This window comes from Priapulus caudatus, unplaced genomic scaffold (genome assembly GCF_000485595.1).
Source record: "Priapulus caudatus unplaced genomic scaffold, Priapulus_caudatus-5.0.1 Scaffold551, whole genome shotgun sequence".
In the NCBI taxonomy this organism is placed as follows: domain Eukaryota; kingdom Metazoa; phylum Priapulida; class Priapulimorpha; order Priapulimorphida; family Priapulidae; genus Priapulus; species Priapulus caudatus.
The window spans coordinates 166,720-183,567 of NW_014577612.1; the positions used below are offsets into that span (position 1 = coordinate 166,720).

At 44.0% G+C, this 16,848-nt stretch overlaps 1 protein-coding gene across 1 annotated transcript in view; it reads left to right on the forward strand.

The window, feature by feature from the left end:
- LOC106811549 (transcription initiation factor TFIID subunit 1-like) overlaps positions 1 to 16,848 on the forward strand; it is a gene marked incomplete at its 3' end in the record, with an annotated part of 38,774 nt that overhangs the window by 3,403 nt on the left and 18,523 nt on the right. The window contains exons 8-25 of the mRNA XM_014815217.1: positions 785 to 967; positions 2,546 to 2,581; positions 6,815 to 6,937; positions 7,120 to 7,293; positions 7,986 to 8,159; positions 9,044 to 9,148; positions 9,490 to 9,575; positions 10,872 to 10,986; positions 11,451 to 11,592; positions 11,985 to 12,115; positions 12,451 to 12,565; positions 12,833 to 13,080; positions 13,654 to 13,785; positions 14,192 to 14,263; positions 14,567 to 14,686; positions 14,960 to 15,044; positions 15,945 to 16,162; positions 16,624 to 16,726. Of these exons, the coding sequence (XP_014670703.1) occupies positions 785 to 967; positions 2,546 to 2,581; positions 6,815 to 6,937; positions 7,120 to 7,293; positions 7,986 to 8,159; positions 9,044 to 9,148; positions 9,490 to 9,575; positions 10,872 to 10,986; positions 11,451 to 11,592; positions 11,985 to 12,115; positions 12,451 to 12,565; positions 12,833 to 13,080; positions 13,654 to 13,785; positions 14,192 to 14,263; positions 14,567 to 14,686; positions 14,960 to 15,044; positions 15,945 to 16,162; positions 16,624 to 16,726 (2,362 nt within the window). The remainder of the gene's footprint in view (positions 1 to 784; positions 968 to 2,545; positions 2,582 to 6,814; positions 6,938 to 7,119; positions 7,294 to 7,985; positions 8,160 to 9,043; positions 9,149 to 9,489; positions 9,576 to 10,871; positions 10,987 to 11,450; positions 11,593 to 11,984; positions 12,116 to 12,450; positions 12,566 to 12,832; positions 13,081 to 13,653; positions 13,786 to 14,191; positions 14,264 to 14,566; positions 14,687 to 14,959; positions 15,045 to 15,944; positions 16,163 to 16,623; positions 16,727 to 16,848) is intronic.

A 16,848-nucleotide genomic window follows, 5' to 3' on the forward strand; every position in this document is an offset into this window, starting at 1 on the left:
TGTGTGTGTGTGTGTGTGCGTGGGTTGAGCGTGAGTGTGCGTGTGCATGTGTGTGCGTGTGTGCGTGTGTGAGTGTGTGTGCATGTGCGTGTGCGTGCGTGTGTGCGTGCGTGTGTGTGCGTGTGTGTGCGTGTGTGTGTGTGTGTGTGCGTGTGTGTGTGTGTGTGTATGCTGCATGCTTACGTTTACAGTTACTTGTCGCGCGAGATTTACAGTGTTTCTCCGCGAGCAGCTACCAAAACGCAGATTACTGTATACGCTGTATATTTCGCGGTGGTTTAATTTTCACGAATTTCGCGAACGCGTCCCCGACCACGAAATAATAATACGCGAATAATTCATACTGAATAATACCGATTAATGCATAATTCATCGACCGCGAAATTAACCACTCGCGAAATTGTCCGTCAAGTCTGAATACGCGAAAAATATGGCGTATACAATAGTCTGTACGAACATGCACAATTTTATTACAATTATTTATATCTCCTAGTGGCAATAAAATCTGAGTAGACATAATATCAAGAGCTAATAATACCTATTAGGTAGTAATACCTAGAGCTAATTATAAGGTATTATTAAATTAAATTAAACTAGCTTACAATAAAATAATTAAATTAATTTAGGTAATAATTAAATTACCTAAGCTATAAGGTATTATTAGCTCTTGATAATATAGATGCAAATACAGTCCGTTACTGTTTCCACGCTCCTAATTTACATTCGCGTGCATGTACGGTAACGGTTGTAACTAAACGGACGCTCGCTCGCGTTGATCGCGCAGATTCACATGATGGAGCCGGAGAAGAAGGAGGTGCAGGAGGAGGAGCACAGCATCGCTAAGCAGGATCGTCTGCCGAAGGTGGCGCCGTGGCGATACGGACCCGCGCAGCTGTGGTACGACATGATGGGCGTGTCAGAGGATGGCGACGGATTCGATTACGGCTTCAAGCTGAAGAAGAAGAAGGTGAGAGGCAAACTGCATGCAGCGCCCCCTTCATACAACTCAGGATACCACTGCCACAAGGCTGGTACTATTTTTCAAGTGGGCGGAGCTCCGGGTTAATCCAGCGAATGGCAGGCCAATACTCGCGTATGATTTGAGAGTAGTAAATGGGCACACAATCCGCGCACTATTTCGTATCACTATTTTATCAATTTTTTCATAAAATAATGGTCGGATTTTTAATATCTTTAAGCGACTTTTATTAGTACAAATCTTATTACATAGGATAAGAGTAACCTGGCTGCTGTAAAACTTGTGGTAAAAAAGCGTTAGAAATCCCTACGGAAATCGACTTGTGGCAGTGGTGAATTGAGCCAGAGCGAGAGCGCCATCTGTCGTGGAGTTTGGGTGAGAGGGGCTTTTTTACCTCTGCCAAGGATGTTATGTTTTTGCCGCTGTTTGTTTGTTGGTTTGTTGGTTTGTCTGTCAACAGGATATCTCAAAAACATACGGACGGATTTTGATGAAATTTTTTGGACGGGTTGGTCTTGGGCCAACAACCAATCGATTCGATTTTGGTGGTGATCCGGATCCAGATCTGGATCCAGGAATTTTTTGAAGGATTTCTCATCATTCGCTCGCTCTCTATGTAGGGGTTTATGATGTGTCACCGCCGCCTTAAACCGGACTACAAATTAGATCGATAGCTATATATAGATATATGCGCCAGGGGTAGAAATGAGGAGAAAAAAAGAGATGGTCCACAGGACCATCTAGTTTGAAATTTAGATGGTCCTCCTAAATTTCAGATGGTCCTCCTAAATTTAAAATTGTTCTCTAAAAGTAATGCGGTGTGCAAGCGTAAGAAAGAGATTTTACATGGTGATAACATGGTTTAATTATTCACCTACAATGAATGTATCAAACGATACAGTAATTGTTTATTGTAAATGGGACCAAAATATGCAATGGTCCGTCGGACCTTTGACTTTGAAAATCTGATGGTCCTCCTGATTATTTGATGGCCCCGGACCATTGGACCATCGCTTATTTCGACCCCTGTGCGCCGTGCATGGTGTCAATGCAGAGTCAAACAACAATAGTCATAGAGAGTAGAAACAACGATATGGGGTGTACCAGCAAGATGGCGGGACTGTTACGCTGTGGCGGAAGTTTGCTCTTGTTTAGATTTGTGTTTAGCAAAAACAGTTTTAAAGTTAACACAAGTAAGTGCTAGCTTTGCGTTCGTGTGAGGTTCGTTTTCATGACGTGTGTGGTCGGCATGTACGTCACTAACATTCGTATCAAGCCGGTGAAAATAACGTGCCTTGCACCAAGCTGAAGAAGAAGAAGAAGAAGAAGAAGAAGAAGATGAGAGGCTTTTTTAAGATGTTTGGGAGAAAACGTGTTGTTTTAGTAGTAAAAATCGGTATGCTGTTACTATTAGATGCTCTGTCTGTCCACCGGTAGAACACGTGTATGTAGTTTAGACGTAATAGGGAATCTGTCAACGCATGAATGCGTGTTTGTGATAGTCCACTCTTGGACTTATTTGGAGTTAAAATGTACCACTAATAGCATGTGTTGACTATGTTGCAGAAGAAGAAGAGGAAAGAAGACGGTGAAGATAAAGGTGTAGATGAGGAGGAGGAAGAGGAGGAGCAGGAGGAGGAGGAGGAAGAAGATAAGAATAAAGAAGAGGCTGAGGATGAGGAGTTTGTGGATATGTACCCGACCGATCGATACGAGATGGTCACTCAGCTTCATTGGGAAGATGATGTCATTTGGGATGCTGAACCACTGCGAACAAAGGTAAGACACCGGGGTCCCCAATCAGAGCATTGCTTACTCAGCACCACCGAATTCATTCTACTTCAGGCATTATTTATTGATAAGCAACCTAGTTGGCCGAATCTGTTGCATTTTTAGAATTTGCATTCATGATAGGCTTAGTTTCCATCCATGGCTGTGATGCCTTCCGCACACGAATGTGGCAAAATCAAAGGTTTAATGTGCAAAATCAAAGGTCAAATTGCAATGAGAAATTAGAGATACCTGAAAAGGTTCGAAACGATTATAGTCGCACCTTGATTTTGGATAAAGTTCGAAAAAGTCTGTAAACATGTTTGATTCAAGGCTCAAACGAGTACTAGTACAAGGGCAAAGGCAGCTGGCTGGATACCTAGCAGCACAACAAGAGAACTGCCCCTCGCTCAACAGGGTAAGTACAACGTCGGACATATAATGTACATAAAATATATAATATCAGATATATATTTAATATGCATATAATATTTTTGTTTGTTTGAGTAATTTAAATACAATAAATTTTATATGTATATTTAGTTTACTATATATATTTATTAAAAGAAAAGATTTCAATATCATTATTTATTATATATCACATGTCATTGCATTGTCATACTCCGCTTATTTCATGTCAACACACATTCAATCAACGCAACATCGTTTCATTCTTGTCACCTGCTACGCATCGGCACGCATCGGCACGCATGCGAGTTGTAACGTACAGCAAATAGCGTGGCACCGCTTTATCTATGTTATCTATATTGCCTGGCCGACAGCCAAGTTCCGTGCGTCTTGTTGGGCCTGCTAGGTCAGCTCCTTGACCGTCCTGATCTATTCGATTCAGCTTTGACCGGTTTGAAGTCCTGGACTCTTAATGGAAAACAACGACGATTCGTTGCCTGAATCAATGTCCCTCAGGTGGTCCCCCTTCGGTCTTCGGCGGCATCGGCAGTCGGGAGCAGCTACAATGCGATACGTTTCTTGGTATCTTCGATTCTTTCCGTCGAGAACTGTCCTTGATCTTTCATCTACCTGGTTCGCTGGTGAGGACGATGTCATATGTACGCTTGTACGGTGTAGAGCGTGCTGGTTGTTGTACTGTAATTCACGCCATATTTCGCGTAACAGATTATTTTTGCCGAAATTTCAGACTTGACAATTTGTTCGCGAGTGGTTTTATTCGCGCTCGGTGAATATAATATTCGGGTTGTATTATTCTGTATCGAAATTACTTCGCGCGTTGTTGTATTTCGCGTTCGGAGCGCGTTTCGCGAATTTCGCTTAAAATTAAACCACCGCGAATTTTACAGCGGTATACAGTATTTCGTGGCTGGTCTTGAATTAGTTTTTTTCGTATCGGGAGACCTCTTGGCTCGAACTCTGGGTCCGCTCCTAATTTTGATTGGCATTCCTTCTTGGTAACATTGGTGTGTTAAGCCTAGGTGTGTCGTTACTCGGTGTGTGATCGATAGCTTTGATGTGAATAACTCGTTCAGGCGGGTGTGAAGTAGTAATCTCTATATTTGCTCGGGTGTTTTTGTTTTGCTGATATATTGATTGTTCAAGTTGGTTTAGTTCGATTCAGTTATCACTGTTCTTTTAAATTTATTAGCAGTCACGCTGGTATTTTTTCAAGTCCGCCTCTGTATTATTAAACGTGGGGTCTAGTTGTGGTCTCTCTGCCTCGATGATCCATTAACGGACCTCATGGGTTGGGCAATATCTGCGGCCTGTCGCGCGGCCGCATGCGGCCCTCCTACGTTGTGGTTTTCTTGTGCGGCCCGCGGATATGCTGTCAGCAAAATAATAAATATAAAATATGAAATCATTGCCTATAAAATAATAATTAAGATTTTTTTTTGTTTTTTTTAATCAAGTTAAATGTTTGTGAATATCAATCATGTTGTGCTTGACACCAGTAGGGCTGACCTTTTTCAGTGTCATACCAGATAGTGTTTTCTTGTGTGCCTTTCTGCGTCGTTCTTCCTCGCAATTGTCCATTTCAGTCTTAATTTCAGGGTCCAGATAATTGGGCGCCCTTTGAGGGCGAATACGCATCGTATATCGTTTAGAGCGGCTACCGCCCCCGATTTTTATAAAGGTGCGCCCTTTCGAACTTTTCTATGTGCCACCTGAGTGCTTGCCCTCACTTTTATGAAATAGTTGTTGCCCACCACTGCCAGTTATTAACTAGCGCATTCTCGATATTTTGCTTCGTGAAAGAACATGATTGAGGATTCCAACAGGCCAAAAAATTCTGACGTCTTCTTGACCTCGAATGAATGAGAACATCATCTGGACTATAGCCACAAGATTTCCTCGATTTCCAATTTTACTGATCCAGCTAGGTTATACGTTATATCAATAACCGACCAAGGATATTAGAAATGGTCAGTACCTCATCAATTTACACCAATCTACAGACGCATTTTTCTCTAGCTTTTTGCCCTGGCCTCTATCAAATCACTCTATATTGTTGAAACATTGTGCCTCCTGTGCGGCTTCGCTTGTTGAAGGTGCTGTCATAATCCTATTATATCTTGTTTTCTTTGCGTTGATTTGTATTGATTAACTTTGCGTTGTGATCGAAATTTCCACCCAAGGAATCGGACTGGGTTTTATATCGTGAATGTACAGTGTGCCAGGTTGATATTTTCGTTTCCTTTACGTCTAGCTTCATCGAAAGTTTTTTCTAAAACGTTTTGTTTCATGTGAATTTATGTAATTCTTAAGTAGAAATTATTTGTTCAGTGTTGGTTCTGAATTTCTGCAGGCACTTTTCTTATTGCTTTTTTTTGCTTTCAGTTTTGTCTGCTTATTCGTGCTATATATGGTTTCCATTTTTGAATCATTGATAAATAAATAGTGTGGTTTGTTGTTATAATATTTCGGACCTAATGAATGTCGAGAATCTTGCTAGGTATAGCATGGTATATTTGCTTGTGTAAAACAGAAGCTGTGTTAAGGTTGCTCTGAGTGGAACCGTAAGTTGTTTCTTGTCAGCTTGAAATTCTTTAAAATTTGAGCTATTACATGGTATTCTCTAATTACATGGAGACCAACAACAGAGATGCAGGGGGAGAGGAAAAAGCGACTAAATAGATGAGAGTAGAGATGAGATGAGAGAGAGAGAGAGAGAGAGATGAGACGAGAAGTATGAGAGATGTCCAGTATGTAGAGCGCGATAATGGAGACGAGATTTTAGGTTAAAGAAGAAAAACACTAGCGGAAGAGGAGGAGAGAGAGAGAGAGAGAGAGAGAGAGGAGAGGCGAGAAGACCGAGAGCTGGAGAGAAGAGAGAGAGAGGAGAAGAGAGGATGAGAGAGAGCAGAGAGGAGAGAGAGAGAGAGCAGAGAGCGAGAGAGAGGGAAGCGAGAGAGGAGCGGACGAGAGACGCCGAGAGAGAGGAGAAGGAGAAGAGCAGATATATCTGCTTGTGTCTTAGAAGAGAGATAAGGAGGGGAAAGAGAGAGATATAAAGAAAGATAAGGGGCAGAGAGAATAAGAGAATACGGGAGAAATCCCATAAGTGAGAAAAATCGAGCGTGTATTAACATTTAACACGTAATTAATGAGAAAGGGAGTCACTGTGCCTCACCACACACGTAAGCCTACTAGTCCAAGGTCGGCAACCAATTGTCTGACGCGTGTTTGTTTAGGTTTTGCGTCAGGGTCTACTGGTTCGCGGCGGTGCTTACAGCAGGCATTTCGTTTGTTTGTTGTTCAACCACTCTTTCGGGGCGATTTTGACAGCGATGGTGTTTGTTTGTTTTTGTGGTTCGGAAACCACTCTCCGCGGCGCTGTGACAAGCAGTGAGTTCTGTTTTGTGTTGTGCAACCACATCTCGCGCGATTGACAGCACGGTGTTGTTTGTGTCAACCACTCTCCGGCGCTTGACAGCAGGTGTTTGTTTGTTTGTGTCAACCACTCTCCGGCGCTTGACAGCAGGTGTTTGTTTGTTTGTGTCAACCACTCTCCGGCGCTTGACAGCAGGCGTTTGTTTGCGTGTGTCAACCACTCTCCGGTGCTTGACAGCAGGTGTTTGTTTGTTCTCGCAGCCTCCAATGCCTGAGGTCGTCGAGAAGGATCCGTTCAACATGTCTAACGACGAGTACTACAACCCGAAGCTAACGCTGGACAACGCGCTGAGGCACAACGTGGGCGGAGGCGGCATGCTGCAGGTGAGGAAGAGGGAGGAAGGGAGGGAGAGAGAGAGAGGGAGGGAGGGAGAGAGAGAGGGAGAGAGAAGGAGGGAGGGAGGGAGAAAGAGCGAGAGAGGGGGAGGAAGAGAGAGATAGATAGTTGAAGTTTTGTGCACTAGGTGGTGCCACGGACACTGAGATGTACTTGTGTTTGATTGCAGCACTCTACGCCGGCGATCGAGCTGAGGCAGCCTTTCTTCGTCACGCACCTCGGCCCGATGCGACTCCGCAACTGGCACCGGCAACCCCTGAAGAAGTACTCTCACGGCATGATGGCTCAGCCGGGACCGCATCCCGTGCATCCGCTGTTGAAACAGATCAAGAAGAAAGCACGGGTGAGCATGGAGGGGGAGCTGATGGAGAGAGGGAGGGGATGATGAAGAGAGAGTGAGAGAGAGAGAGGAGGATGGGAGAGGGAGAGAGAGAATAGCAGGAAGGGGTGTACGAACGTTTGCACAAGACAGACAGAGAGAGAGAGAGAGAGAGAGAGAGAGATAGAGAAAAAGAGACAACGAGACAGCAGGTTAATCATGAGAGAAAGGGAGACAAAATGAATGAGTGTGTGAGAGAGAGAGAGAGAGAGAGAGAAAGTGGGCGCGTGAGAGAGACAGGAGACAAACGATATGACACAGAGCAAACTAACCATCACCGCAAACACCTAGCATAAACAGGTCAGGCTAATCCTCCCCCGTGTGGTCTCTCGGGGCAGTTGTCACCTGTTGCAGAGTGAGATTCTTGTACTATCGTCAGCATAAACAGCAGCAGCCAATCCTCCCCCTGAGGCCATTTTTTTGTGTGAGGCATAATAGTTAGTTTAAGTCTGTTCTCATGTTTGCCACACATGCTTTGTGTTTCAGTCTTAACTATGAAAAATGTAAAAAAAATATAATAAAATATGGAACTCAAAATGTCAAAAAAAAACTTTTGGGTCGCGGCTATTTTCGTGGGTCGGTCGAAGGACAGCAAACATATGATTTTTTAAGGATGGCCTGACTGGTAATCCTCCCCATGTCTCTTCTTGTTGCAGGTGAGGGAGCAGGAACGGCAGGCGTCCGGCGGCGGAGAGATGTTCTTCATGCGCACGCCACAGGACCTCACGGGCATGGACGGCGAGCTCGTGTTCTTCGAGTATTCCGAGGAACACGCGCCGGCGATGATGAACGCAGGCATGGCGACGAAGATCAAGAACTACTACAAGCGCGTGAGTGCACGCGTGGAGGCGGGGTGTGGGGGGGCAGGGTGCGGGCGTGAGGGGGGGCATGGCGACGAAGATCAAGAACTACTACAAGCGCGTGAGTGCACGCGTGGAGGCGGGGTGTGTGGGGGCAGGGTGCGGGCGTGAGGGGGGGGGCATGGCGTCGAAGATTAAGAACTATTACAAGCGCGTGGGGGCAGGGTGCGGGTGGAGGCACAGGGGTGGCGTGGGGGACAGTGGTGTGGGCACGGGGGACGGGGTGCAGTGAGTGCAGTTGCTCAAAAGTTTCCGGTAACGGTAAGTCGCGCGTGAGTGCGTGGGATATGGGGAACGGTTGTTTGAATGTGTCATTGCTGACGTGCAACACAAATCTACGCTAGGCCATGAATTCTATGCAGTAATTGCAGTGGCGTTCTTCTGAAATTTATCATTAAATTTTATTGGTAACAATTTGAGTAAAATTATAGTGAATGAAAGATGTGGGGTAGATTATTTTAAGGTGTGTTGTGAGTGAAATGTAATGTAACACCCGAGATGCCAACCACTACGATTTATCCGTATTTTATACGAATTTCAATTTCTTTTGCACCACTACGACCAGTTTGTATCAAACTACGAATTTCACTGTGATCGTAAAAAAAAAAATTTTTACCCTCAGAATGCAGGAAATTGCATCTCAGAATCAAACCATTTTCCGGGGGGCATGCGTGATCCTCGAACTCCTAATTTGATGGCCAGAAACTACAGATTGCTTCAAATATGTGTTGGCATCTCTGTAACACCCATGAGTACATCCTGATTCATTATAAATATTTTCTATGGTTTGCACGTCTCTACATAAGTATTCGTTCTCTTGTGTGTGATCTCTGGTTTTTGTGGTCGCCTTTCAGAAACCAGGCAAAGATTCGGGAGCCCCTGAGCTACCGTACGGTGAGCTGTCATACGCTCACACATCACCCTTCCTCGGTTCTCTTGCTCCTGGCCAGTGCCTGCAGGTATGCTACAGATTTGTATGCTCATCTTTAATGTAAGAATATGACAGGAATATGACAGGAATACGTAGGAATATGACAGCATGTATCTACAGTTTGCTCATGTGAGGTGCATGTTCGTTTCACTTATGAATTGATGCCTTCAAAGTGCCTGAGATCGCATCTAGCTCTCTGTATGTAATTTGGGAGCCCGTTTAATGCTATATCATTTCATTTTATTTTATTTTATATATAAATTTTTTTGTTATTTGTATGTTATGTTATTCCTAATTCCTATGTTGCTAATTTATGGTATTTAACGTCGGACGCGTATTATATGATGCGTTGCGTTTCTCACTGCTCAGGCGACAGAGAACAACATGTTCCGAGCTCCGATCTATCCACACGAGATGCCGCAGACGGACTTTCTCATCATACGCACCAGGCAACAGTAAGTGACCCGTGTTGGCCATTACACACGACGGTGTGCGTGACTCACGAAACCGGGTGGCTCCCGTGAACGAGTGGACAAAGTTGTCGCTGGCAGTGTGATGACTGTAGTGCGGTTAAGGCGAACAGAGATTGTGATGACACTGATGTTACTGATGTGATGCGGTTGCTCGCGGCAACGGCTACATTTCGCGGGTTACATCAGGGTTTCTTCTGAGGGAAAATTAGACAAAGGAGGTAGGCCTAATGGCCAGTTTGGTATGAAAAAAAACGTGCATGATGGATTCAAAGGCGTGCCTTAGGCATGCATGACCAAGTGACACATGACTTAATAAACGCACATGGCAATCTAAATATGCCAGAAGCACGTGGGGATCTATTCATTTTTGGGTTGACACTATTTTGACAATGGCGGGTAAATACAGGAGCATTTTCACAACAGCGATGTTTAATTTGACAATGGCGGTGCGCCACTGGGCCTCTTATGTATAAGAAACCCTGTACATGTTACAGCTGCTGCATTTCGCTCATCAGCTACATTTCGCGCATTATGTGTTGCAGCTGCTACATTTCTCACGTTACATGTTACAGCTGCTGCATTTCTCACGTTACATGTTACAGCTGCTGCATTTCTCACGTTACATGTTACAGCTGTCCATTTTCTGATTACATGTTACAGCCTGCTGAACATCTCTCACGTTACATGCTTACCGCCTGCTGCTTGGCTCACTGGCACATGTTCCGCTGCTACATTTTCTCCCGGTCACTGTACGCTGCTGCATTTTCTCATTGTTACTGTTACAGCTGTGCATTGTTCACGTCACATGGCTTACAGGCTGCCTGCATTTCTCCTCACATGTTACGCTGCTACGTTTCTCACGCTCACAGTGCTTACCGGCTGCTGCGATTTTTCATGTTTACTGTTACAGCTTGCCTCCATTTCTCAGCGTTACATGTTACAGCTGCACATTCTCACGCTTCATATGCAGCTGCCCCTGCATGTCTCCGTTCCATGTTACGCTGCTGCCTTTTCTCTGTTACTATGTTACAGCGTGCCCCTACATCACAAACTTCTCACGTTACTGGTTCAGCTGCCCTGGCATTTCTCCATGTTACGCGATGCTTCAGTGCTACATTTCGTCCCGTTACGGTTACGTGCCTTGATTTCTCACGTTACATGTTACAGCTGCTGCATTTCTCACGTTACATGTTGCACGTTATGTTACATGCTACAGCTGCTACATTTGTGCATGTTTCATGTTACAGCTACTACATTTTTGCGTGTTTCGTATTACAGCTACTACATTCGTGAGGTGAACACGATCTTCACGCTGGGGCAGCTGGCTCCGTTGCTCGAGGTGCCCGGACCAAACTCGAAGAAGGCGAATAATTTCATTCGTGACTTCCTGCAGGTGAGTGAGTTCATCGGGAGTAAGATGATGAGCTTGTGTAGTGAGCTTATGATTGTGTCCTGGTGACTCTATCTCTATATAATTAAAAAGCAGTAGTAAAACGTACATTAACAATAATTCAGTAATTACGTTCATTTTACATTAATTCAGTAATAGTACATTAATTAACTAAGAACCTAAATCTAATAAATACCATGATATGAACTTTGTATGTAGTTGATAGAACGTAACAATGCAATGTTCAATATTACTGTTTAAAATGTGTTAGATGTAGGTTTCATAAATCTATCCCCTGATGTTAGTTTGGTTTTTAATAGTTAGATTGTGTTAATATAGGTATAATAGGTATTAAAAATAGATTTTTAGCATATCTTAGCAACTCTACCATGTACTATGTAGTATCAGTGAAGAAGCATTTGCTTGTTATGTCATACATTGTCTCATGATCGATTGCCCTCTCCCAGGTGTTCATCTATCGGCTGTTCTGGAAAAGTAAAGACGTCCCCCGCAGAATCAAGATGGACGACATCAAGAAGGCCTTTCCTTCTCACTCAGAAAGCAGCATCAGAAAACGCTTAAAGCTCTGCGCTGACTTTAAACGAACCGGTAAGCTTGTAGTTCACCTTAGTACCTAGCCGATGAAAATTTGTCGTTGTCACTGCAAAATTCTGTGAATGGAAAATTAGAAAAGGGGAGCTGTTACAAATTCTTTATTCCATTTAGATTGAGGGGAAATCATGCAAAGTTAGGCACCATAAGAAAAAACTTACCACAAATTAACTACAAGAAGTGAATCCCTAACACGGTCATTGTAGATGCATACAGCACTAGACTTGCTAGTTTCGCTTTCCTTTTAAATATCTAAAGTACCATCCTACATGTAAATCCAATTGTTACTAGATTTTGACAGTACCGACATATTTCTGTCAGCACTGCAATCGAACCTAAACCAAACATGGCCGCCCCACTTCTTAATCTCTCGCTGTGTGCTGCTGTAGGTATGGACTCTAACTGGTGGGTGGTGAAGCCAGAGTGGCGTCTGCCGACGGAGGAGGAGATCCGAGCAATGGTGTCACCAGAGCAGTGCTGTGCCTGGTACAGCATGCTGGCAGCCGAGCAACGGCTCAAGGTCAGCAGACGCTTGCTGCTCACTTGTTTATACGTTCTATCTTTTTGTTTTATTCCGCAAATTTATTATATTATAGTATATATTATATGTATATATATGTATGTATATATATATTTATTTATTTACTTGTTTATTTATAGCTATTGTATTTTATTATTGTATTATTTATAGTTTGTAGCTATTAAAATTTCCACGTTGTGTAATCTTGTTTAATTATTTACTTAAACACCATCAAACACGTATATAAGAGTCACTCGATGGGAAACCCAAAAGTATTCTTCATGGACATGCGTCCGGACAGCAGGTTTGACGCAACAGCTGTTCTTCTGTTTCAGGATGCCGGCTACGGAGAGAAGTCCCTCTTCGCCAACGAAGACGACATGGACATAGAAGATTCGCAAGTGAAGATTGACGACGAGGTATGGAAGCATTGGGTGGCCAGCATAGTTGGTCGGCATGGCACACACTACATGACGTACCTGTGTATGAGATTATACATGTATATGTTTATTCACGGAAAATCTTTGTGCAAATCGCGTGCTTTTGCAGCGGAGAAGAGCTAGCTGCTGCTGCTAACATCTCTCTTCCTATCTCTGTCTTCCTTCCTCTCTCTTTCTCTCCCTCTATCTCTCTCTTTCTCTGTCTCTCTCTTTTGCTTTCTCTCTCTGTCTCCCTTCCTCACTCTCCATCTCTATGTTATCTAATTGCCGCCGACAGCCAAGTCCGGCGCTGTGGGCCTGCAGCAGCTGCCGACCGGCCTGACTACGAGCAGCTTGACCGTGAAGTCCGGACCGATGGGAAACAAGACGGTCGTGCTGAAGCAGATGCCTCAGGTGCCCCTCGGCTCCGGCGGCAGCGGCGAGCGGGAGCAGCAACAAGCGAACGTCTGGTACTCGATCTTTCCCGTCGAGAACTCTGATCTCATCTACGGTCGCTGGGAGGACGACGTCATATGGGACGCGGAGGTGAGAGCGTGCATGTGTTGTACTGTACACGCCATATTTTTCGCGTACAGATATTTTCGCGAATTCAGACTTGACAATTTCGCGAGTGGTTTTATTTCGCGGTCTGTGAATTATTAATTATTCGGTATTATTCTGTACGAATTATTCGCGTGTTGTTATTTTCGCGGTCGGGGACGCGTTCGCGAAATTCGCGAAAATTAAACCACCGCGAAATTTACAGCGTATACAGTATCGTGGCGCGTAATATTTTTTCATATCGGGAGACTCGTGGTCGCAACTCTGGGTCCGCTCCATATTCAATCGGGCAGCCTGGTAAATTGGTGTGTAAGCCCGTTGTGTGTACCGATTGGGAATCAATAGCTTTGATGGCAATAACTCGTTCAGAGGTGTGAGAGTATCCTAATTGCAGGTTTGTTTTGTGATTTGATTCATTGGTTGAGTTATCAGTTATCACCGACACGTCTTGTAATTTATACAGCACTGGTATTTTTCAGCCGCTCTGTATTAAAACGTGGCAGGTGTGGTCCTCCTCGATGATCCATTAACCCATTCTCGATTATTTTGCCCGTGAAGAACATGGAGAGGATTCCAACGCCAAAAATTCTGACCCTTGACCCAAATGACGAGAACATCATCTTGGACATACCACAAGATCCCGATCCAAACGACCAGCAGGGAACGGAATCACCGACCAAGGATAAGAAGGTCAGACCCACAATACATAACTACAACGCATTTTTCTAGCTTTGCTCCTGGCCTCACAAATACACTCTAATGTAAACATGCCGTCTGCGTTCGCGTTGAGGTTGGCTGGTTCAAACCATTAATCGTTCTCTCGTTGATTTTGATTGATTAACTCTGGGTGATGAAATTCCACAAGGAACATGACTGGTTGTAGTAACGTGATTGTAAAGTGTGCCAGGTGAATTTGTCTTTTACTCAGGCGTTCATCGAAAGTTTTCAAAAAGTTTTTCATGTGATTATGTAATCAAGTAGAAATATTTTCAGTTTGCTGAATTCGCAGGACTTTCATTGCTTTTTTGCCAGTTTTGTCGCTTTTCGTGGCATAATGGTTTAATTTTTGAATAATGTTGTAGTTTGTTGTTTATAGACGGAGCCTAAGAAGTCGAGAATCTTGCTAGGGAAGCATGGTATAGCTGTGAAACAGGAAGAAGTGGAACCTGTAAGTGTTGCTCACTAATTAATTAAATAATTAAAATCTTTTTAAACGTTAGCATTAAAATTATTTCTCGTAGGTATACGAGCTCTATACGCTGCGTATGAAAATCTCCTAGCCATCATATAGAATAATATATGAATATATATTATTAAGTTAATATTAAGAATTAGATTCATAGAGAAGGAATTGGAGAACGTTTATAGTATTAAATCAATTAACTGTTACGTTAAGAAGTAGAATATTCACTTCATTGTATCTAGCTTTATTAATTCTTCAACGTTACATCCCGCCGTGCACCGCGCGCAGGACGAGCAATCGCCGGCGCCCCCTAAGAAGACTGTGACGGGTACGGACGCCGACCTGAGACGACTCAACCTGAAGACGGCCAAGCAGCTGCTGAGGAAGTTTGGGGTGCCGGATGACGAGGTGAGAGCAGACGCCGCATGCAGAGCAGACGCCGCATGCAGAGCAGACGCCGCATGCAGAGCAGACGCCGCATGCATGCTTTTCGTGGAAATGTTGTTTGCTATTGTCATGTACATTTGACCGATATCACCCCGGCAAGAGCATGAGTGGACCACTGAGGTAAAGGAAAGTGGTAGGTGTCGATATTGAATTAGCGAATGTCGAGTTAGCTTTGCCGAGTGACTTGGATGATGCTGCTGATGTTTCTCGCTTCGATCATTTCCGTGGTAACAGATCAACAAGCTTCCTCGCTGGGACGTCATAGACATGGTACGGACATTGTCCACAGTCCAGTCGAAAGCAGGAGACAGCGAATCCGGTAAGTAGCAGGCCTGAAAGTTTCTGCTGCGCAGGTACAGGGTACAAGGTTATACAAGGTCATGCCCTGAATAAGTCTGTAAATGAATCTGTAAATAAATCACAGCACAATCTAGGTAGGGAAATTAATTTAGGGGGAAATAAATGTGGAAGGGAGTTTTTGTGACAACGTGACGTGATATCGTTCATCATTATATATCACACGTCATTTTTTTTTATTCATTCATATTATATTGTTGTTATATTTTATCACACACATCACTCCTTCACAACACCTCGCCTCTCTGACTGTAATTGTGTTGCTCATCCACGCCACAGCGATAAGCAAGTTTGCGCGAGGCAATCGCTTCAGCATCGCGGAGCATCAGTCACTTGTCACGTGTTCATCTTTCTTTTTACTCTGTACGTCGTCAATACATTTTATTTGACACATCACAAGTTTTATTATTATTTTATTTCACACGTCAAGCGATGAGCAAGTTTGCGTGAGGCAATCACACAATCGTGATTTATTTTCACACATCACACCATCACTGTCATCGTTCTTTTCACCGGTCTCCTTCGTCCACACCTTGCCGCCGCAGTGAGTTCACACATCACACATTTCATTCGACACATCACCAGTTTTATTATTATTTTATTTCACACGTCAAGCTATGAGCAAGTTTGCGCGAGGCAATTGCTTCAGTATCGCCGAGCATCCGTCATTTGTGACGGGTTAATCTTTTTTTTTTACTCTGTACGTCATTATTACATTTGTTCGTCCACGTCCTTGCGGACAAAGGGAGTTCAAAACGGGATATTTTGTGACGTGATAAGATGTGACAATGATTCATCATTTTATTTCACACAAAACGTTGCCTCCTCGACTGTAATTGCGTCTCCTTCGTCCGCTTCACAGCTATGAGCAAGTTTGCGCGAGGTAACCGCTTCAGCATAGCGGAGCATCAGGAGCGCTACAAGGAGGAGTGCCAGCGCGTGTTCGACCTTCAGAACCGCGTCATGTCGTCGTCGGAGGTACTGTCGACGGACGAGGAGAGCTCGTCGGACGACTCCGTCATCGAGGAGATGGCCAAGAACATGGAGAAGATGCTGAAGACGAAGAAGAGCACCGTGCAGGTGAGTTAACGAGAGGCGCGGTGCAGGTGAGGTAACGAGAGACGCGGTGCAGGTGAGGTAACGAGAGGCACGGTGCAGGTGAGTTAACCGAGTTAACGAGAGGTGCGGTACAGGTGCGCTGACTGAATTAACGTCTGCTGGTTTTGTCAACTGCAGTCACCTGCCTATGTTACCTGTGTTATGTACCTGTGTTAGTGGTAACCTCTATAAAATGGACACCTGTGTATAAGGGATGCTTTTTATGTTTCCTGTGAGTGGTCACTTTGCAGTGAAACCGTCCCTATGCAACGCATACCTGTCCATAAAGGACACTAGCCATATATACAGGATTAACTTTATTAACGTTAATCCTACATAAACCTCTATCCTCGTTTCCAGTCTCATACCAACAGCAAAGAGCTGTTTCGCAAGATCGCGAGCTTACTATATATTTGTGTTTGTCTTCCTTCGCGTATACGTAGATCTCTCACGAGAGGGAGGAGGTCGAGCGAAGGGAGCTGCAGAAGATGATGGCAGGGGAAGCCGAGGGATCGCAGACGGCCGGTGGAAAGAAGAAGAAGCCAGGTGGGTCTCGACGTGACACTGTCGGCCATTTTGATTTTTGAAAATGAATATATGATTTCGATAATATTATTTTAATTTCGTCAAAATTAATTATAAAATAATTATATTCTTATTCGATATGT